The sequence below is a fragment of the Rhinolophus hipposideros genome (assembly GCF_964194185.1).
Source record: "Rhinolophus hipposideros genome assembly, chromosome: 11".
Taxonomy (NCBI): Eukaryota; Metazoa; Chordata; class Mammalia; order Chiroptera; family Rhinolophidae; genus Rhinolophus; species Rhinolophus hipposideros.
This window is the reverse complement of record NC_138057.1, coordinates 6,588,894-6,612,139: the sequence shown is the minus strand read 5'-3', so window position 1 is coordinate 6,612,139 and position 23,246 is coordinate 6,588,894. Positions and strand designations below refer to the sequence as shown.

The window sequence follows — 23,246 nt, the reverse complement described above, 5'->3', positions numbered from 1 at the left end:
CTTTTCACCATTAAGTACGATATTAGTTGTGAGTTTGTTGTATATGGCCTTTATTATGTTGAGATATGTTCCCTCCCTTCCCACTTTGCTTAGAGTTTTTTTTATCTTAAATGGATGCTCGATTTTGTCAAAAGCTTTTTCCGCATCTATTGATATGACCATATGATTTTTATTTTTCATTTTGTTTATATGGTGTATAATGTTAATTGATTTGTGGATTTTGAACCAAGCATGCATCTCAGGAATGAATCCCACTTCATCGTGGCATATGGTCTTTTATTAATGTATTGCTGAATTTCATTTGCCAATATTTTGTTGAGGATTTTGCATCTATGTTCATTAGGGATATTGGTCTATAATTTTCTTTTGTTGTAATGTTGTTTTTGTCTGGTTTTGGAATCAGGGTAATGGTCGCCTTGTAAAATGAGCTTGGAGTCTCTTACAATTTTGGAATATTTTAAGAACAGCAGGTGTTAATTCTTTTTTGAATGTTTGGTAAAATCCATCTGTGAAGCTGTCTCTTCAGGACTTTTGTTTGTTAGAAGCTTGTTGATTACTGATTCAATTTGTTGGTAGTAATAGGTCTGTTCAGATTTTCTGTTACTTCTTGATTTATCCTTGGAAGATTGTATGCTTCTAGGAATTTATCCATTTCTCCCAGGTTGTCCAATTTGTTGGCGAATAGTTGCTTGTAGGATTTTCTTAAACTTTTTTGCATTTGTGTGGTGTCTGTTGTCACTTCTCTTTCATTTCTGATTTTATTTATTTGGGTCATCTCTCTTTTTTTCTTGATGAGTCTAGTAAAGGTTTGTCAATTTTGTTTATATTTTCAAAAAACAGCTCTTGGTTTCATGGACCTTTCATATTGTCTTTTGGGTCTCTGTTTCATTTATTTCTGCTGTGATATTTATTATTTCCTTCCTTGTACTCACTTTGGGCTCATTTCCCATTCCCTTAGTTGTAAAGATAGACTGCTGATTTGAGAGTTTTCTTGTTTCTTTAGGTAGGCCTGCATTGCTATGAATTTCCCTTTTAAGACTGTTTTTGCTGTGTCTCATAGATTTTGGGTCATTGTGTTTTCATTTTTGTTTGCCTCAAGATGTCTTTTGATTTCTTCTTTGATGTCATTGTTGACCCATTCATTATTTAGTAGCATGTTATTTAGTTAGTCTCCATGTGTTTGTGTTTTTTACAGGTTCTTTCTTGTATTTGATTTCTAGTTTCACACCATTGTGGTGAGAGAAGATGCTTCATGTAATTTCAAGATTTTTAAATTTACTAAGACTCTTTTATGGCCTAACGTAGTCTATCTTGAAATATGTTCCATGTACACTTGAAAAGAATGTATTTTCTGCTGCTTTGGGGTGAAATGCTTTAAAGGTATCAATTAAATCCACCTGGTTTAGGGTGTCATTTAAGGCCATTGTTTCTGTGTTGATTTTCTTTTTTTTTTATTAAATTTATTGGGGTGACAATTGTTAGTAAATTTGCATAGATTTCAGGTGTACGATTCTGTATTACATCGTCTATAAATCCCATTGTGTGTTCACCACCCAGAGTCAGTTCTCCTTCCATCACCATATATTTGACCCCCTTTACCCTCATCACCCACCCCCCACCCCCTTACCCTCTGGTAACCACTAAATTATTGTCTGTGTCTATGAGTTTTTGTTTCTCATTTGTTTGTCTTGTTCTTTTTGGTTTATATACCACATATCAGTGAAATCATAGGGTTCTCTGCTTTTTCTGTCTGTTGATTTTCTGTCTGGAAGATCTGTCCATTTTTCAGTGGGATGTTAAAGTCCTCCACTATGATTGTGTTAGTGTCGATCTCTGCATTTAAGTCTGTCATAATTTGTTTTATGTATTTAGGTGCTCCTATTTGGGTGCATAGATGTTTACTAGAGTTATATCCTCTTGTTGTGTTGACCCCTTTGTCATTATGTAATGTCCTTCTTTGTCTTTTATTATAGTCTTTGTTTTCAAAGACTTTGTTTTCAAAGTATATTTTGTCTGATATAATTATTGCTACCCCAGCTTTTCTTCTTGTTTCCATTTGCATGAGATATCTTTTTCCATCCCTTTACTTTTAGTTTATGTGTGTCTTTTGATCTAAGGTGGGTCTCTTGTAGACAGCATATGCATGTCTACATATGCATGTTTATGCTTATTTTCTTATCCATTCAGCCACCCAATGTCTTTTGATTGGAGCATATAATCCATTTACATTTACATAATGATTATTACATAATTATTGCCATTTTATTATTCATATTTTTGATCTTCCTTAGTTTGCTTGTTTGTTTTCTCCTTTCTTCTGCTTAAAGAAGTCCTTTGAACATTTCCTGTAATACTGGCTTGGTGTTAATGAATTCCTTTAACTTTTTCTTATAAGAGGAGCTCTTTATCGCTCCTTCAATTTTAAATGATAGCCTTGCTGGATAGATTAGTCTTGGTTGTAGACTTTTGCTTTTCATGCTTTGAATATTTCTTGCCACTTCTGGCCTGCAAAGTTTCTGTTGAGAAATCAGCTGGTAGTCTTATAGGAGCTCCCTTGTGAGTAAGTAGATGTCTTGCTCTTGCTGCTTTTAAGATACTCTCTTTATCTTTAACTTTTGCCATTTTAACTATGTTGAGTCTTGGTGTGGGCCTTTTGGGGTTCACCTTGTTTGGGACTCTTTGCACTTCCTGGGCTTGTATGTCAATTTCCTTCACCAGCTTAGGGAAGTTTTGGGTCATTATTTCTTCAAATAGGTTCTCGATCCTTTGCTCCCTCTCTTCTTCTTCTGGTATAATTCATGTTGTCTCACACGTCCCTTAAGTTGTCTTTGTTTTAATTTTTTTATTCTTTTGTTGTTGTTGTTGTTCTGATTGGGTGTTTTCTGCTACCTTGTTTTCTAAATATCTGATTCAATCCTCTCCTTCACCTAATCTGCTCTTGATTTCTTCTAGTGTATTCTTTATTTCAGTTATTGTATTCTTCATTTCTGACTGGGTTTTTTTTAATGGTTTCTTTGTCCTTCTTTATGCTTACGATCTTTGTTGAAGTTCTCATTAAGGTCCTTAAGCATTCTTATAATCAGTATTTTAAGCACTGTTTTTGGTATGTTGGTTGCCTCCAACTTGTTTAATTCTTTTCCTGGAGGTTTCTCCTATTCTTTTATTTGGGAAATGTTTCTTCATTTCTTCATTTTGGTTAATTCTCTGTTCATTTCTATGTATTAGGTAGATCTCCTTTGTCTCTCAATCTTTGCCAGATGGCCTTATGTAGTGTGTGTCCTGTGTGGCCCAGTGGCACAGTCTTTCTGATCACCAGAGCATGTGTTTCAAGTGTGTTCCTTGTGTGTGTTGTGTTCTCTTGTTGAAGCTGAGCCTTGATTGCTTTTGGCACATCAATGGGCGGGATTGACTCACACGCTGACTGGCTGTGAGGATTGGCTACGCCCACAGTGTATGTGCTGCTGTGTGGGGGCTGACCTCTCAAAAGGGTGATTCACCCCAGTGAGCTCATGTGCCTATTACGGGCACGCTTTGGGTGTGCCACTTGTGGGGCCAACCAGGTAGTGCTCTGGTGTTGTCTGAAGCCAGCCTCTGGAGGTTTTGTTTCTGGTGTATCTTAGGAGGGGCTCCCATTTCAGCCTTTCCTGTGACAAACCAGGTAGGAGCTACAAAGCTATATGTGGTTTGTTGCTGCCTGTGCTGGGCCTGGAGGCATGTGGGGGTGGTCTCGCTGTGAACTGAGGCTAGCTGTCCCAGTATTGAAGCTGGGGCAGCTTAGCAAAAGGCCCAGGGCCCCCCTAAGCCTGTAGCTACCTGCTTGCTTCCAGTAAGACTCAGCCATTGAAAGTGCCTCAGGTGAATGCACCAGCCTGGTGACCCAGGGTTGAGAGTGTTCCCAGTGATATAGAACTAGCTAGATGGGGCAAGGTCCTAGGGAGTCACGAGGTGTAGCTGGTCGTTTTTACAAAGTTAATGCAGATTCTTGCACCAGTTGTGGGCCTCTGACGACTTTGGAAATTGAGAACTCCAAGGCTAGCCACCTCTTGCCTCTGGCCCACAGATCCCTGAAAGCTGCACAAGAAAGGCTGCAGGACAAGTCGTGGATGACTGCTCACCACAAAATGTACCCCAAGCTGCCACAGGCCATCCATTGCTGTAAAGACTTCCACATTTTGTGGGGCAAGCCAGCTGTCCAAGCTCCAGGGGTGCCCCTGTCGATACAACACTAGCCGGGTGGGGCAGGGTCCCAGGGCATCACCAAGGTGGTGTGCTCATGCAGATTTTACCAGACCAATGTGGTCTCAGATTTGGTCCTTTGGGGGAGGGTTCAACGTAGAAAAGATGACATGGTCCTGTTGCCTCCACGTGAGGCTGGCTCCACAAAGGAATAATGGCAGCTTTCCCTCCAGCTCTCACCCCATATGTCTCTGGCACCTCTTGAGTTGCTGCCCCTCTATTGGAGCCCAGGTGCATGTTTTACAAGTGAGTGAGTCTGTGTGCAGGCCCTTTAAGAGGACATCTGAGTTTCCAGCCACATCTGTCTCACTGGGATGGACAGTCCTTGCTTACTCTCGGTGCTGGATGTTGTGAGGACTCTTTTTCCTGACACAGGACCTCTGGGCTGGAGAGCCCAGTGAGAGGCTTGGAGCTCTACCAGTTTAAGGGGAACCTCTGTCACTGAAGTGTCCCTCCCCGTGTTCAACCACAACTATGGGTTTGGGTTAGCCAATTTTGCATCTCTCTCCTCCAGCAGTCTCAATGTGGCCTCTCCTTTAAATCCTTAATTATAAGGATTTTGTTCACCTAGTCTTCAGATGATTCTTGAGGTTGATCGTTCTGTAATTTAGTTGTAATTTTGATGTGATCCTGGGAGGCAACAGGCATAGTGTTTACCTAATCTGCCATCTTGGACCTTTCTCCTGGTCTAGCTTAGTTTTATAGTGAACTGAGTCGTTGAAGAGACTTGATTAGCGGTCATAGTGACCTAAGAACAAAGTAATGGCAGCTGGTAACTAACACATCACATTAAGAAGCAAGGCCCCCGAGGCTTGTAAGGCACAGAGGTTGCGCTCAGAAATTTGACTCATCTCGTAGAATCATGGAATTTAAAATCACCTCCTCCACTCTGAGGGAGCCTTGAAACCCTAATGTCTTTAACCCCAGTAACAAACTTTCACTACATTGTTCTCATGTTAATAACTGTCTTATCAGATATGGATTAAAAGTAGAATTATTATATGAAAGCAGAGTAGACTTACTTATTTAAAACTAATAATCTGAAGACTGTCTACCATCCAAAACATAAACATCCTTATATTCTCATTTATCTTCTTTATCCTGGTGTGAATCTTCCATTATATGACTTTCTTCCAGTTAATAGGTCACGGTAATTTAATGATGCTGTGCCATGATTTTGTAGAGCAAAGTGGGTGGTAAAAAATACTGTTTTGTCAAAAGATTCTGTGGAAAACTTTGGGGTAAGCAAAGCAAATGTTAGTGTTTTATTCTTTTTTGTTTTAAGCTGGAAATTGTCAGAGTCTTTATGATATGCAAGATGGACATATGTGTCACAATATTCCTTAAACGTATTTGAGTTCCAGTACTTTGTTTTGCTTTGCTTTGTGGAGAAACTCCAAAAATTTTGGGAAACACATTTGAAGAGAGATCAGAAGTTTATTAGCAAGATGGATGGCAAATTCTAAATATATGTATACTAAGTATATACACAATGAATACTAAATAAACACACTATTTTTAGTTAACATTATTAAAGGAGATCCAGCAAGTTTTGGTGGCAAATGATGTTTTTTCTCCTCAGTAACAAGATGCATATGACCTTTATTCATGGAACCTTTTTGTTTTTAAAGTTATAAGCATTTTTATTTAATGTAATTTGGTATCTTCTCAGGACTACATTATAATGTAAAAAACACAAACTCCTTTAGAGAAATTCTCATCTTCTGGGGATTAAGTTAAATGGCTTAGAGAGAAGCTGAGTCACTGTGTCAGCAGTGACCTGTCCCCATGGTCATTACCATCTCATCACGTCATTGGGCTGGATGCTGGAGAAACAGAACCATGAAAATGTGACTTGTGTCCTTTATAACTCATAGTCCCAACACTTCAAAGAACAAATTTTTATTTAGTGCCTCTTTTGTGTAAGACAGCAATGCTTGTACATTTTCAAGATATGCAAACAATAGAAAAGAAAGATGTAGTAAATATGGTACTTGAATGGTTGTGAGACGTTTAAATTTTCCCAGGAAATAATTCTTGCTCTTTATGGTTATAAGGAAAACACATGTAGATCATTTTGGATAAGATAAAGAAAATTTATGGTGATAAATCTATCTTGAGAAAGTAGAAAAGAACACAGTACACAGGCTCTAGGCATTCCACTCTTAGAAGACATTGCCCAGTTTCTTTGCAGTGTTACCCAACCCCCATGTCTGCCTCTCCCCCCTCTCTCCTGCCCTACTCTTCCTTTTCTCTCTCTCTCTCTCTCTCTCTCTCTCTCTCTCTCTCTCTCTTTCTCTCTCTCTCTCTCTCTTTCACACACACACACACATACACACACACGCATACATACACTCCCATACAAAAAACACATTAAAGAAAAAAAGCATAGCAAGCACTGTGCTAAAACTGGGGATACAATTGTGAGTTGAAAGAGAAATCATTTTCCCCACTCTCATGAAGATTAAAGCCCAAGATGGAGAAAGCAAATGCTAATTAAAGAGCCACACCAACAACCATAATATTGCAACTACAACTAACAACCGTAACCACTGGGTTAAGCTAAGCGAGTCACCATTGTCAGCCCTCTCTCAACCCTCAGTAAAGTATGTTCCAGGTAAAGGCCTCGAGTGAGTCATATTCTGTTGAGAAGATCAAGGAAATTGCCCCGTCTCCCACATCTGAAATTATTAAGTATGGACTGTTAGGAACAAAAGTGGGGAGAGACTATTCAGAACTGAAACTAACCAGTCTCTCTTCAAATGCTATAACTCCCTCGTGGATCCAGTGTTCACTCCAGTTCCCCTGGTCTGTTCCCAGTGCTGTCATAGTGGTCCCTTAAATGTAATCCTCATTTGCCATTCCTTACTCAAAATCATCCAGTGGCATCCCACCTCATTAATAATCCAAAGTCTTACCTGTGCCTCAAGATCCTGCCGAATCTCCTCTCCTCTCCATGCATCTCTTGCTTCACCATTCTCCCTCCTTGCTTGCTGCAATCCAGCCAAACTTTCTTTCCCTCCTAGATTTTACTCAAACACCAGGTAAATAAAGAACTCTCACAACTTAATAGACAAACGATTCATTAAATTGGGTAAAAGCGTTTAGTTAGACACTTCTCCAAAAGAAGATACACGAATGGCCAATAAGCAAATGAAGAAATGCTCAACATTATTAGTCATCAAAGTAAAATTAAAACCACAATGAGAATAACTTCACACCCACTAGAATGACTAAAATTAAAAAGATTGGTTACACTTAATGCTTTTAAGGATGTGGAACAACTAGGACTCTCATCCATTGTTAATGAAAATGTAAAATGATGTACTACTTTGGAAAACAGTTGGCATTGATTTATCTTACAACCCAAAAAAATCTCACTCGTAGGTAGCTACACAACAGAAATAAAAACCTATGTCCACACAAAATTTTTACACGAATGTTCATAGCAACAACTTTATTCATAATTGCCCCAAACTGCAAGCAACCCAAATGGCCATCAACAGGTGAATAAATAAGCACATTTTGGTACATCCATATCACTGCTCAGCAATAAAAGAAAATGGAATGTTAATATATACAATACCATGGCTGAATCTCAGAACATGCTGAGTAAAAGCAAATTGGCCCCAAGTATTCACTGTAAGAGTCTAGTTTCATAAAATTGGAGATTCGGAACATTATAGTCACTGAAAGCAAATCATCACTATGCTTTTGTAGGAAAGCTTTTTGTAGGGATAACAAAGGGGCCTGAGGGCACTTCCTGAGTAATATAAATTTTATATCTTGATTGAGGTAGTGATTCCACAACTGTATATATTTGTCAAAATTCACCTAACTGTGTTGTACACTTAACATGAGTGCCTTAAACTGTATGCAATTATAACCCAAAGGAGTTAATTTGAAAAGAAATATATTTTGATATAGTCCCATTCATTTATTTTAGCTTTTACTCCCCTTGCCTTTGAAGTCAAATCCATAAAATCCTCTTTGAACCCAAGGTCCATAAGTTTAGTACCTGTGTTTTCTTCTATGCAGTTTATTGTTTCAGGTCTTATGTTTAGGTCTTAGATCCATTTTGAGTTAATTTTGGTACACGGTGACAGATAGCAGTCTAGTTTCATTCTTTTGTGCATGTGTTTCCAATTCTCCCAGCATCATTTATTGAAGAGACTGTCTTTTCTCCATTGTATATTTTTGGCTTCTTTGTCAAAAATTTTCTGTCCATATTTATGTGGGTTTATTTCTGAGTTCTATATCAAACTAAAAAGCTTTTACACAGCAAAAGAAACCATTGACAAAACAAAGAGGCAAGCAAATGAATGGGAGATTTTTGCAAACAACATCTCCAATAAGGGACTAGTACTCAAAATATATAAGAAACTCATACAACTGAACAACAAAAAAACAAACAATCCAAATAAAAAATGGGCAGAGGACCTGAATAGACATTTCTCCAAAGAGAACATACAATGGCCAATAGACATATGAAATGCTCAACATCACTAATTATCAGAGAAACGCAAATAAAAACCACAATGAGATATCACCTCACCCCAGTTAGAATGGCTATCATCAACAAGACAAATAGTAACAAGTGTTGGAGAGGCTGTGGAGAAAAAGGAACCTCATACACTGTTGATGGGAATGCAGAATGGTGCAGCTGCTTTGGAAAGCAGTGTGGAGGTTCCTCAAAAAATTAAGAATAGAATTACCATAAGACCCAGCAATCCCTCTCCTGGGTATCTAACCAAAAAATCTGAAAACATTTATCCATAAAGACAAGTGTGCTCTGATGTTCATTGCAGCTTTATTTACAGTGGCCAAGACATGGAAACAACTGAAGTGTCCTTCAATAGATGACTGGATAAAGAAGATGTGGTATATATACACCATGGAATACTATTCTGTCATAAAAAGATGAAATAGTGCCATTCACGACAACATGGATGGATTTTGAGACAATAATACTAAGCGAAATAAGTCAGACAGAAAGAGTAGAGAACCATATGATTTCACTGATATGTGGTACATAGAACTGAAAACAACAAAGGATTAAGACAAACGAAAGAAGAAACAAAAACTCATAGACACAGACAATAGTTTAGTGGTTACCAGAGGATAAGGGGGGGTAGAATGAGGATGAAAGGGATCAAATATATGACGATGGAAAGAGAACTGACTTTGGGTGGTGAACACACAATGTGATATATAGATGATGTAATACAGAATTGTACACCTGAAACCGATGTAAATTTACTAACAATTATCACCTCAATAAACTTTCACTTAAAAAAAGAAAAATATATGTGTATATATATTATATATGCCATACATATGTGTTTACGTATATTACATATATTTCATCACAGTGCAATAAAATGTGTTCTTACTGGTCAAATTGCCAATTAGCCAACATCTGGAACATTAAATATTCATATCTTTTTCTTGTTTTTCCTTTCATTAACTTCCTAGAAGCATCATTTTGAATACAGTCTGATCAACATTATTGATTATTTTTGCAATAATTTGAAAACACAGAAGACATTCCCTGTAAAAATATAAACAAAAGCTTCTTCCATTTTCTCTCTCGACTTTTATATTCTTATGTCAAGTTTTTTATACCAATTGATCAACTGGGTTATGCATTCACTTACTTTTTCACAAATTGTTGTTGTGCTTCTGCTAGTTCTACTTTAAGGACGTGACCTTGACCAAGACAAACATGGCCCCATTTTCACAGTGCTCACAAACTAGTGGGAGGACAGTCAGAACACAAGTACACAAACACAAATAGGAAATAGTTCAAGTCTGCTAGATGTAGGGTCAATAGAAAAGATACTGGGAAAGAAACAGGACTCCATTTGATAAAAAACAGAGAAGGTTGTGACCTTTTCTGAGGGCAAAGGCAGTGTCTTTTCTTTTTCCCTTTTCCCTCCCCACCACTGACTCCAACAAAAAGCTGAAGACAGAATTGCACTCAATAAATTATTTTAAAAATTGATTTTATAATATCTATAAAGCATATATATGTGCATTAAAGTATGGAAGAACATACATTTGGAGCATCAAAACTCATTACCTGATGGAAATATCAGGTATATAAATGAGGAATGTAAGACTAATTATACAATAGGAAAATATTTTCAAAAATCAGGCTGAACAGACTATAAATTAAGGCAACGATAGCATTTATAATAGCTGAATAGTTTGGTATTTGAGCTTGAGTTTTTAAAACAATAGATGTAGAGGAAGAAACAGGACTTAAATAAGAACTGACAGACAGAAGGGAAAGATGGCTTCCATCGTCCAAGATCTTCCTTTTGTGGGTGGAGCAAATAGGAGTTTTGAAACCAGGTAGGTTGCAGTGTATTAGTTTCGCTCAAAGTGTTGGAATGAGGACCTCACACCCACAGTTTGGTGGTAATGCTTTACTCATAACCTGTCTTTCATGTATTTGCCTAAATTCCTATCGAACATAGCTGGACTTGCAGTTCAGCAACATGATCCTCTCGTGTGTTAAACACCACTGGACTCCATTTTTATTTTACATTGTAGTCTCTGAGCTATAATTGCTTTACTATTTCATTATTTAATATCCATTTATTTTATGAAAAACAATGTAATTGACAGATGTTAGAATAGCATGTTTTTGTTTATTTGCATGATTTTGAGAATCCAAATTGTATTTGTATTAGACTTTGAAAATTGAGCCCCTCTCAGGGGTCACTTGAGCTACAGACCCCTCACTTCACAGCTGGGTCCTGGAGGGAGGAGGCCATAGGACCCGCCCATCTGCGTGCAGCAGATTTGGAGGTGCGACCTTGGGGGAGAGGCTGGGTTGAGGAGAGATCAGTGTTACGTCTTGGGGTCCTTGAGATGCAACCTGTCTGGGTAGAGAGGCTTGGAGAGCCCAGGGTGTTTGGTGTCCGCTTTAGCATGGAGGTCAGCCAAGTCCCAAATTATAGTGTGCTGTTCCTCATGAAGCCCAGCTGTGTCAAGGAGCTGCGGCAGGGTCCAGGTCATCTCACGAGGCCCCTGGCCTCGGTACCAGGGCACATCTGGTCAGCAGACACAGTGCCTGTGCAGCGCGGCCCCGGGTGGTGGGTGAAACCGCGGTGGGCCATGGCAGTGTTGGGGGGTGAGGAGCTTTGACTAGGCCATGGGTCTGGCAGGGTCCAGGTCATGCTAGTGGGTCAGCTCCAACACAGAAGCCTCTCCGCAACCTGGAGAACACAAGGTCTCGGTGGCTCTTGTCCTGGGGCCCTGCATGTCCAGGCAGGGCCATGCCAGGAACCGGGATTCGCATGTACACCCCTGCACCTGATCCAACCCAAGTCTCAGAACTGGACAGCAGTCCCCTGGGGTCCTGGCACTACTTCCTCCTTTTTTGGGGAGGGCAATTCTGCCCTAAGGACATGCCTATGCATGTGTGGCTGTTTCTGGTCACGCTATTCCCCACAGGTTCTAAGATCGCTTTGTCATTCAGCTGAGAATTAGCCACCCAGGACCTGAAGCTGCACATACAACCCTGAGAAATGCCTGTGGAAAAAACAAGCAAGGCCTTGTATTCTTGCCATATCCAATCAATTTACTAAAGGTTTTTATTAGAAATAGAGATGGGTTTTTGGCAAATGATTTTTGTGTATTTACTCAGATTGTTTTTTTCTTTATAATCTATTCATATGTCTAATTACATTGATTTTTAAAGATTAAACCAACCTGACATTCCTAGGATAAACACCACTTGTGCATGTCCTAGCCTTTTCAGATATTAGTGGATTCGATTTGCTAAAATTGTGTTAAGAATTTTCCCATTTATATTCATGAAGGGTATTGGTCTGCAGTTTTCTTTTAATGTCTTTGGTTTTAGAATCTGGACAATGTTGGCCTTGTAATATAATTTGAGAAGTAGTCCCATCTCTTCCAACTTTCTCTTTAATTACGTAGAATTTGCATTATTTCTTCCCCAATGTTTCGTAGAATTCACCAGCAAGGGCACCTAGACATAGTTTTCTTTGTGGGAAGGTTTTAAGCTACAAATTCAATTTCTTTAATAAATACAGGACTATTCTGGCTATTTCTTATGCAGTGAAATTAGGTAGTTTCATCTTTTGAGGAATTTGCCCATTTCACTTTAGTTATCATATCCGTTGGAATGTGTACATAAGTATATTATCTTTTTAATACCTGTACAATCTGTTACTTCTCTTATTCCTGATATGCTAGTTTTTACGTCTTCTTTCCTTTTCTAATCAACCTGAATAGATGCTTATAAATCTGGATTTCTCAAAAAACAGATTTATTTATTTTTGTGATTTTGTTGCTTGTTTTCTGTTTTGTTAATTTCCACAGATTTTTTTTTATTTCCTTTATTCTGCATACTTTTGGTTTTATTTGCTCTTCTTTTTCTGCTTTTTAAGGTGGAAGGTGAGGTCCATGATTTGAAATCTTCTTTTGTAATATAATCATTAAATTTCCCATTAATTACTCAGTGAGGTAGATCCCACTAATCTTGAAATATTTTTTCATTTTTGTTCAGCTCAAAATACTTTTTAATTGTTCAGCTCTATTTCAGCCCTTGAGTTATGCCTACATGTTTTACTTGGTTTTCAAGTATGTGAGGAAAATTCTAGAGATCTTTCTGTTATTGCTTCTTATTTAATTCCATTGTTCTTGTACTGAAATATAACAAATCTTTTCAAATTTGAGGCTAGTACCTCTTTCACTATGGCAGCCAGATGTACATTGATACTGTTTCCCCAGGTAGCCTATAAGCTCCACGTGGGCAGGGCTATTCACAGTACTTTGTATAAAGTCTCTTATGTATGTGTTTAATAAATACTCATTATTATAAATATTCAAAGGACCCACACTTCAAGTACATTCACAATGGGGAGTTGGGCTTCCGAATATGAATTTGGGGGAACACATTCAGTCCATAGCACAGGGAATGAAAAAGGAACTCACAAAGAACACATCCCTATTTGGCAACAATTTTCTATTTCAATACCAGATCTGGATTCTCCTATAATGGAGCTAAAATTAAGGTCTAAGAGTCTGAAAACATTCCAAAACCAGATACTGTGTCTATTACTTTGATGAATTCCAAAGGGATTGAAGGGATGGATAATCTTCTCTCTGTATTTCACCAATTTGGGCCTGACTATGCAAATGTTCTGTTGCCTAGTGGATGGGACAGCCATATTTCTCCGTACTTATCCAACCCACCTCTGAGTGACTGGAAATAACTCAAGGAGGAAGCCCTGGTCCTCTCAACTTGCTATCATCATATCAATGACTTTTAGGGGAAAGTTTGATTTTAAAATTAATGGTAAATGGGGGCAATGTGAGATTGTTTTGAGTGGAGGAGAGCCAATAAATGGGTGTTACAAAAGCAAATAATATAATATTGGTGCCTTAACAGAGTCTTAGAACAAGTGAAAAATATGCACTCTTAGCTTAGACTGAGATACCTTTTGGGGCAAAAGACTGCCCAAACTTCTTCCACCTTTAACAAAATGAAGGAGCTGTACAATGGCCAATCTAATAAGCATACTTCCAGGATTGATCTATGTTCTCCTAATCAATGAACAGATCAGAGCTCAGATGATGACTATGTGAACGATATCAATGTAGCTGTCTCTTATGGTTTTCTTTTTATGGAACATTATGTCTATGGAGTAGAATGGGCCTAAAGAAGATTTACACTTAAATGATGACAGATTGCTTAGGGTTCCTAATTATTCAACAAGTATATAACATAAAGTGCTGATAGCTATAGCTAAGGGAGGCCCAGAAAAAGTGTAAAGATATAAAAATGAGACAATTTGTGCCAGCATTATAAGATGGCTTAAATTATACAACTCCTTACTGGTTATTACAACTCTTTGAAATCTGTATGTGCATTTTGTGCATTTGATTACATACTGTTGAAAGGCAAATGACTGACTGTCAAACTAAGTGATTTGTTTGTTTGTTTATTTATTTATTTTATTTTGTAAAATGCTTTAACCAAAAATCAGGATGAACTGTGCTATCAGGGTTAAGTCCCACAGACCTGGAATAAGCCTGAGCTAAAGTATCTGTACGTGACTATTCATTACTCAAAGAATGAAATACATTGACTAATAGTGTTGTTTTGTAACCATGGATCCAAGATGTATGTGGGCAGGTTTCAACAGCTTACCGGCAGTGTTTATTCATAATAGTGCAACTGATAATTTACACCTGTTCTCACTGAGACCCTCACTGAGACCCTGTTGGGGTCATGCTTACATAGCAAGCACATGCCTACGTATCCCTCATGGTGTAAGAAACCTCAGCAGTGAATACATTTTTGATTTCTGGTGAGTTCTGTGCACCTGACACAGAACTGGTTCTCACCAGTTCTGTGAGAACTGGTGTTGGTTCTCACCTGACAGTGAAATTATCTGTTCAATGGAGAAAACTGGGAGCTCCTGCCTGGCCTTTATCTAAACCCTGTGCTGTGAGACACCCTTTTTCCTTAATAAATTGTAGATTTGTAAGTATTGCCATTTTGGGTCCTATGAGTCTACTTTAGCAATTTCACCCTCTTTAACTGTCAATGTTAGTGCACTACATTATTTGAAATGGGGCAGTTCTGTAGTTTTAAGCTTTGTGGCCATTTCTAACCTTTTTCTCTCTTGTGAGTTATCTATCCATGAAGCATATACAATCTAGTTTTTTTCATTTTCAGTGGTCCCGTTTGTTCCTTTTCTCTGCTGACTTTCTCAGTGTGCTTGTTGGTTTCTGTTTCTCTTGGATTCTCAGTGCACTCTGGCACCAATAATCTTCTCTGATTTCCTGAGCAGGCTAACCAGTTTTATTCCAGTAGGGACATAATTACATTCTACCTGTGCTGTTGGGTTATTATCTTCTATCAAAGATGCATGCCGTTTTGAGAGCTATGTTTTTTAAATCAATAGAATTGTTTTCCTTATGTACTTCAATCAATATTGTTCTCTCCTAGAGATATTGCTTTTATAAAAGTTTCTACTAGATTTTCATCCACATTGACGTCTGATATGCATTGTATGTCTGCAATAACATATGCCCATGTGTTTTTGCTTCACTTGCTTCTCTATAATCCTTCCATGGTTTAACTATTAAGCTATTATTTGAGTGACCATCTGCTTCTATTCCTTTATGTATTTATATCATTATATCATCTGCCTATGACCTACATGTCCAAACTTTTCTAATGATAACATACCCATTTCTTTTAAATCTTACTAGTATCATACAATTTATCAATGCTTTTTAAAACTCTATGCAGGCATTTGGCTTTGATACCCATCCTGCTCTCAAGCCTGACTTAATTTATTTCTCCTCTCATCATAGATTTCTTAGTTATGATGCTTGTTCATTCTTTGTAGCTCCTGTTATTACCTGGATTGATATAAATTCTGTATTGATTGGCTCATAAAATGCAGACAAACTCTCAGTCCTTTCATTACTCCAAGTCCAAACTCCAAGGATTAAGAGGTGTGTAAGAATTTGGCATCACTCTCATGACTACATGTAAAGATAAATAAAATCCTGAAGTTAAATCCTGGGGAACAAAGAAAAGGGCAATGATTCATTAATAGTCCAATACACACTAAAATCCAAAATTTGGACTGTGATCTGGATCCATTTAAAGTGATTTTTAAATCCTGGGTGCTCTAGTTTTTAACCTGTTTATATTATTTCGAACATTAAAATCAGAATCATATAAAAAGGGTTCAGATCTTATGTACAACTTGATGAACTAATAATTTATAAAAGAAATCTTTACCAAGTGCCAACATGGTGCTTGCTATACATACTTGTAAGTTGAGGGACACTACCTCAACCACATGATCAAGCTTAGCATTGTCAGTGATCATTTGGGTTGACAACAGATACTGGTGATGTAAGGATAAGAATGTTTATTTTTTAACCTATGTAGTCTTCCTACAAATATAAACAAACAAACAAAAACCTAAACCTGTAATTCCAGTGCAATTGTTTAAAAAAATATATCAAAAACCCAAATTGAGAGATATTCTACAAAATACCTGACAAGTATTCATCACCTGTCAAGGTAATCAAGAACATAGAAGGCATGAACAATTGTCAAAGAACAGTGGAAGCTAAGGAGACATGACAAGTGTAACGTGGTATCCTGGAGGAAATCTTGAAATACAAAAACACTAGAGAAAAACTAGTAAAACTGAAAAAAATTGTGTTTAATTAATAATGTATCAATGCTAGTTATGACAAATGTACCAGTGTAATAAAAAATGCTAACAAGGGGAACTGTGTGAGGAACATATAGGAATTACTGTTGTAACTTTCTTTAAACCTACAACTATTCTAAACTGAAGTGAATTTTAAAACAATTTTAAAATTGTTAGGTTAATTTCCTTTCGTTTTCTGTACATCAACAGTTTTCTGAAAAATCAAGCAAGTAGAGATTCCTTTTGACTCTCATTTCCCTTTTGGTTGTGCAATGAGCTCACGTTGTATCAAGGTGTCAAAAGGCTGAGGAGAGGCAAACATATTCTCTCAGCTGCTGGAACTCTCCCACCAGAAGGAGTGCTGATCTAGTCTGTGGTGTGCTAACCTTGGTGACCCCATGATACAGCCTTCATCCAGCAGTGGACTCTTATTCCTGGCTCTTTTCTTTGACAGGGATGCCACTAAGTTAAGTGATAATAAGCCAGTGTCAAAGAAATATCTATTCTCCAACTAGTGCTAGTTATATCATCATTTTCCCCTCATACCATATCACTTCCCAGGGAATCAACTAACCTGAGTACTTTCCACATACTCGATCTACCAGATCACACTTATAGAAAGCAACATGCCCAGGGTTGAGAGAAGTTTTCAGTGGTTCAGGTTTTAAAAATGAGAATTTCAGTTACTTCTTTCTCTGTGCTGACCAAACCATGTAGCCTGAAATGATGACAAATTGACCAAATGTTTCCTTAGTTAAGACTATACAGTGGTACCTCAGTTTTTGAACATAATCCATTCCGGAAGACAGTTCGAGTTCTGAAAAGTTCGAAAACCAAGGCACGGTTTCCCCATAGAAAGTAATGCAAAATGGATCAATCCATTCCAGGCCTTTAAAATCAACCCCTAAAATTGCAAATTTAGCATGAACTTTACTATCTAATGATACCATATATCCATAAAATTTACAGTGTGCGTAAACCAAAATGTTCATCAATGTAGACATTCGAAAACCGAGGTACCACTGTACTATGTTGTTTCCCAAAATGTGAATGCTTTTTAATACCAATGTAGTGCTTCTGACATGAGAGTAGCCCTGATTTTATTCCAATTCTAAGACCTGCTATCCCAGAAGGGAGAAATTAACTGGTCTGCAATGCTGCAGTGTGAGCAAGCACCATGGGGTTGGGAAAGATCCGACACAGGAAGCTCAGGCTCCCTGCCTTTTAATTAGCACAACGTAAACCACAAGATGGCTTAAAATGAGGCCAAATGAGCATGAGAATTACCCTACACACACGCATGCATGCATGCATGCACGCACACATGCACACAAGAATCCTTGAGAAATCTCATGGATCAACACGCTCCTGGAAAAACAGGGCCAGACTAATACTCAGACATAGCAGGAGACCAAAGTCTAACAGCATCAAGCTGAGGGAAGCCAACAGAAGAAGCACATAGACTGTCACTCAAAAAAAAAACAAAAGTGAACAGGTCCCGAGCAGGTTTCGCTACTGCCTCCTACTAGAAGTAGTAATGAAATCTGTTGCATACTCATACGGATGTACCACATCGCTCAGAGACTAGTCACAAATATTTATTGGTGTTGTCCAGAGTTCACGTTATTCTTCCATCTTTTAAAACTTCACATTCCACAGTGTTTGTGCATAGGTAAATATTTTCTTCTATATTTTCTATACAACTTAATATTACATATACATCACAACTTTTGGTACATCAGTTCTCAGTGAAGAATTTGTCTTCAACTCTTAAACTGATACACTGCCTCAGAAAAGAATTATCTGATGCAAACTCAGTATGTGTTCAAAAATTATAGTTATCAAAATATAAAATTTTAGTCTAATCTTAATTATTTCATGTTTAATGAAGTTCACTTGGCAGTCAAGGCTTTGTGTTATTCCCTGAGAGTTCTCTGATTTTTAATGAAGTCTTGTGATTATTCAGCACATGGACAGAAGTTTTCTTCCTCATGCGAAGTCTCTGACGTACAGTGATAACTTGAATTCTGATAGGTCTTCTGACATTTATTAATTTTATAGAACTTCATCCCACTCTAACAGACAGCTGCCTAAGCTGTATGCATTTAACCAACTGATCCAAGTCTGTAAGAGCTTAACGGAGTACAAACTTAATTCTTGCTTTAAAAAGAAACAAACTAACTAACTCCCTGGTTGAAGATGTTAGTGGGGAACTCCGTTTCACCCAATTATTCATACTCTAGCTTCTTTAACCTTGTGTTCTATGTTCACCACACAGCAACCAAGTCTGCCATGGAAATTTCTCCATTTCAGTATAATACAAACAGGAACTATGAGGTGACCTTTAAGGCCAGACTTACCTTAAATGTTAATAGCATGATATTCCATGACCATACCCACCTGGACTGAAAAATTTAGACAAGCTACGTGCCTAGCACAAAAAGAAATACTCATAGGAAACAACTTGCCAGTCTATGTGCCATGAGCTTCTCCAGTTTGTTATATGTGTTCCTTTAGGACATCCCAGATTCATTACATGCAAGGGGTTTCTCTCTGCTGTGTATTCTGTTGTGATGTACTCTAAGGGCTGCCTTACGGACAAAAGTTTTCCCACATTCAATACATTCATAGGGTTTCTCCCCTGTGTGAATTCTCTGGTGTACTCTGAGAGTAGAATTTTGGGCAAAAGCTTTCCCACATTCATTACATTCATAGGGTTTCTCTCCTGTGTGAATTCTCTGGTGTGCACTAAGGTGTGACTTTTGGGAGAAAGTTTTCCCACATTCATTACACTCATAGGATTTTACACCTGTGTGAATTCTCTGATGTACTCTGAGTGTTGAATTATGGGCAAAAGGTTTCCCACATATACTACATTCATAGGGTTTCTCCCCTGTATGAATTCTCTGATGTGCACTGACATATGACTTCTGGGAGAAAGTTTTCCCACATTCACTACATTCATAGGGTTTCTCCCCTGTGCGAGTCCTCAGATGTGCTCTAAGGTGTGATGTCTTGTAGAAAGTTTTCCCACATTCATTACATTCATAGGGTTTCTCCCCTGTGTGAATTCTCTGGTGTGCTCTGAGGGCTGAATTATCAGCGAAAGTTTTCCCACACTCACTACATTCGTAAGGTTTCTCCCCAGTGTGAATTCTCTGATGAGCACACAGGTGTGTCCTTTGGGAGAAAGTTTTCCCACATTCACTACATTCATAGGGTTTCTCTCCTGTGTGAATTCTTTGATGGACTATGAGGGCTGCTTTATAGACAAAGGTTTTCCCACATTCATTACATTCATAAGGTTTTTCCCCTTTGTGAATTCTCTCATGTCCACTGAGGTATGATTTCTGGGAGAAGGTTTTCCCACATTCACTACATTCATAGGGTTTTTCACCTGTATGAATTCTCTGATGTGTACTGAGGTGTGTCTTCTGGGAAAAAGTTTTCCCACATTCAATACATTCATAGAGTTTCTCCCCAGTGTGAGTTTTCTGATGTGCTCTGAGGGCTGAATTATGGGCAAAAGTCTTCTCACAGTCATGACATTCATATGGTTTCTCCCCTGTATGAATTCTCTGATGTACTCTGAGGGCTGAATTGTGGGCAAAGGTTTTCTCACAGCCATTACATTCATAGGGTTTCTCACCGGTGTGAATTCTCTGATGTGCTCTGAGGGCTGAATTATGGGCAAAAGACCTCCCACAGTCATTACATTCATAAGGTTTCTCCCCTGTGTGAATTCTTTGATGTGCTTTGAGAACAGATATATGGGCAAAAGACCTCCCACATTCATTACATTTATACGGTTTCTCCCCTGTATGAATTCTCTGATGTCCTCTAAGGGTTGAATTATCAGCAAAAGTTTTCCCACATTCACTACATTCATAGGGTTTCTCCCCTGTATGGATTCTCTGATGTGCAGTGAGGTGTGTCTTGTGAGAGAAAGTTTTCCCACATTCAATACATTCGTAAGGTTTTTCACCTGAATGAATTCTCTGATGTGCTCCAAGATGTGATATCTTGCAGAAAGTTTTCCCACATTCAGTACATTCATAGGGTTTCTCTCCTATGTGAATTCTCTGATGTTCTTTGAGCTGTGCCATCTTGGAGAATGATTTCCTATATTTATTACTTTGATAAGGTTTCATCTCTGTTTGTGTTCTCTGGTGTACTAAGAGGGTGGACTTCTTGTAAGATTTCCCACATTCATTGTTATCATAAGGTTTCTCCTTTGTGAGAATGTTTTGAGAACACTTTGTCAGGTGTTCACTGAGGTTTGATGTCTGACAGACAGTTTTCCTACATTCAATACATTCATAGAGACTGACCCCCATATGAGTAGCAGGATAATGAATAGTGTGTGAATTTGAACAAAAAGATTTCCTGTTTTCCTCACATTCGTAAGTTTTCTCCCCTGAGCTGGTCGTCTGATGCTGAATGAGGTGTGCTTTCTTGCGAAAGGATTTCCTGCATTCATTACTTACAAATGACTTCTCTCCTGTGTCACTTTCCTGATGTACACTGAGAAGTATGTTTTGATGCAAACATTCCCCATATTTACCACATTGGTAGAATTTCTCTTCTGTCTGAGTACTCGGGTGTATTCTAAGGTCTAACTTCTGGCAGAAGGCATTTGTACATCCATTAAAAACACAGAGCTTATCTCCAGTTTGTGTCTTCTGATGTACTAGATGGACTGAGCTCTGGCTCAAATTCTCCTCACATTTACTCCTTTCAAAAGCACTCTGTCTTGTAACAGTTTGCTGAGGTTGAGTGCAGGGTGGATTCCTATTGAAGTTATTTCCACTTTCATTACATTCATAGTTTATCATAGCCCTGTGAAGTTTACTGTATTCCACAGTGTTGCTTTTGTCACAGGATCTCCCACATTCATTAATATCAAAGCTTTCCTCTCTTATGCCAGTTCTCATTTGGTTAAATACAGTTGCTTTATCACAGTTTTTCCTCAGTTCATTATCCTGGCACGATTCTTCTCCTGTTAGACAACTCTGAGCTGTAACACAGACAACAGTCTCATCATGTAAAACGTTTCCAAGTTCTGTACATTCCAAAGGATGCTCCAGAGTTTGAAATTTCTGATGATCTTTCTCACGACTGAGAGCTTTCACATTTTTATTGTATTTGTAAGACTGCTCTCCAGTATGAGCTTTGTCATGTTTAATATCAAGCTGCAACTTTTCACGTACATTCATGTAATCAGCCTTCTTTCTTGAACAGTTTCTATCACTAACAATTAATTCAGAAACAAGAGGCAAATTCATTCTACATGAGTCACATGTACAGGGCATTTTTCCTGAAAAATCTGGAGTTATATCCAGAATAATTGGTTTTCCTAAAACTTTCTGCCCTTCTTTACTCAATGTTTTTTTATCACTGAATATTACTTGCCACAGAGGTTTCTCTTCTTTTTCCTGGTTCCTCTCAATGTGGACATCCACTTGGTAATATCCTAAAATGACAACAATAGAAAAAAATCATAAGAATCTTACATTTCTTACTGAGAGAAGCTTATAGCCATATGTCTTGTCATGTATTGTATAGTTCCTGGTCATATTTCCAAAATTAAAATTCATGCACACATAATCTCTCTCTTCTCCCTTTCTTTCCCTCTCTCGCTCCTATACATGTTGTTTTTAAAAAAGAAAAGAAAACATAGGTGTTATTTCCAGTGCTGGCCAAGATCAAGCAGCCCCGTTCTTCCCAGTTCTTCCACCTAACAACTGGAAATCCCTGGGGAAAAAATCTGACAAGCAAATAAAGATGCTACAAAATGGATAGAAGGTGGACTCTTGGACTTAAGAAATGACATGGAAGAGAATTCCAAGATTTTCTTTCTGCTTCCCATATATCTTACATGCAGTGCTCAAGTGCTGGAGAAGCCTGCAATCCAAAGCCAACAATAGAGACAAAAGAGCTCCAAAAAAGCCTATTTCTTCTAATCAAATATCTGAGAAAAAGGTGGTCTAACAGAATAGAAAATTTTTTTGACAATATCCACCCCTCAAAAAAAGAAACACTCCTCTCGGCAATTCTACCACAGATATAAAGGATTTTTACACACTTGTAAAATTACCCTCCATGAGCCAAACCAAGGCTCATAGGAAAGATCATCAAGAATCCTGAGAAATTTCCATTCATAAGACATTCTGTGAGATGGTAACAGCAGTCACTGCCAAAATTCCACCCGGAAATGTATTCCTATCTATTCTATAAAACCTGCATGGGCAAGAGTAACACAAATTTGACAATTTACATGAAATGTACACATTTTTTGAAAACAATAAACTACCAAACTCATTCATATAGAAACAAACAACCCAAATAGATCCATTTAAGAAATTGAATATGTGCTCAAAAACACTATGTGGTTCAAAAAGCAGTTCCAGGACTAGGTGGTATTAACTAGTGAATTCTACCAAACATTTAAAGAAGAAATAATATCAATTTTACAAAAACTCTTCGTGAAAATACAAGATAGGGAATTTTTCCTAAATCATTTTATAAGGCCTATATCATACTCATAGCAAAACCAAACAAAGACAATTCAAGAAAAAAATCAAAAACCTACAAGCCAAAACAATATCCCTCATGACATACATGTAAAAATACTGAAAAATAGTAGCACATTCCCATATATCTTTGCTAAAAGAAACACATTGCTAAAAGAACACAGCAATGTATAAAAATAAATAAATCAGGATCAATTGGGATTCATTCCAAGAATGCAAACTGTTGCAATATTCAAAAGTTAATCAATGTAAT

At 37.8% G+C, this 23,246-nt stretch overlaps 1 protein-coding gene across 1 annotated transcript in view; it reads right to left on the bottom strand.

Moving 5' to 3' along the window:
• Positions 1-6,568: 6,568 nt before the first annotated feature.
• Positions 6,569-23,246, bottom strand: part of LOC308504723 (uncharacterized protein) — a gene marked incomplete at its 5' end in the record, with an annotated part of 52,121 nt that continues 35,443 nt past the window's right edge. The window contains one exon of the mRNA XM_081065910.1: positions 6,569-21,933. Coding sequence (XP_080922036.1) covers positions 18,974-21,933 — 2,960 coding nt within the window. The 3' untranslated portion in view covers positions 6,569-18,973. The remainder of the gene's footprint in view (positions 21,934-23,246) is intronic.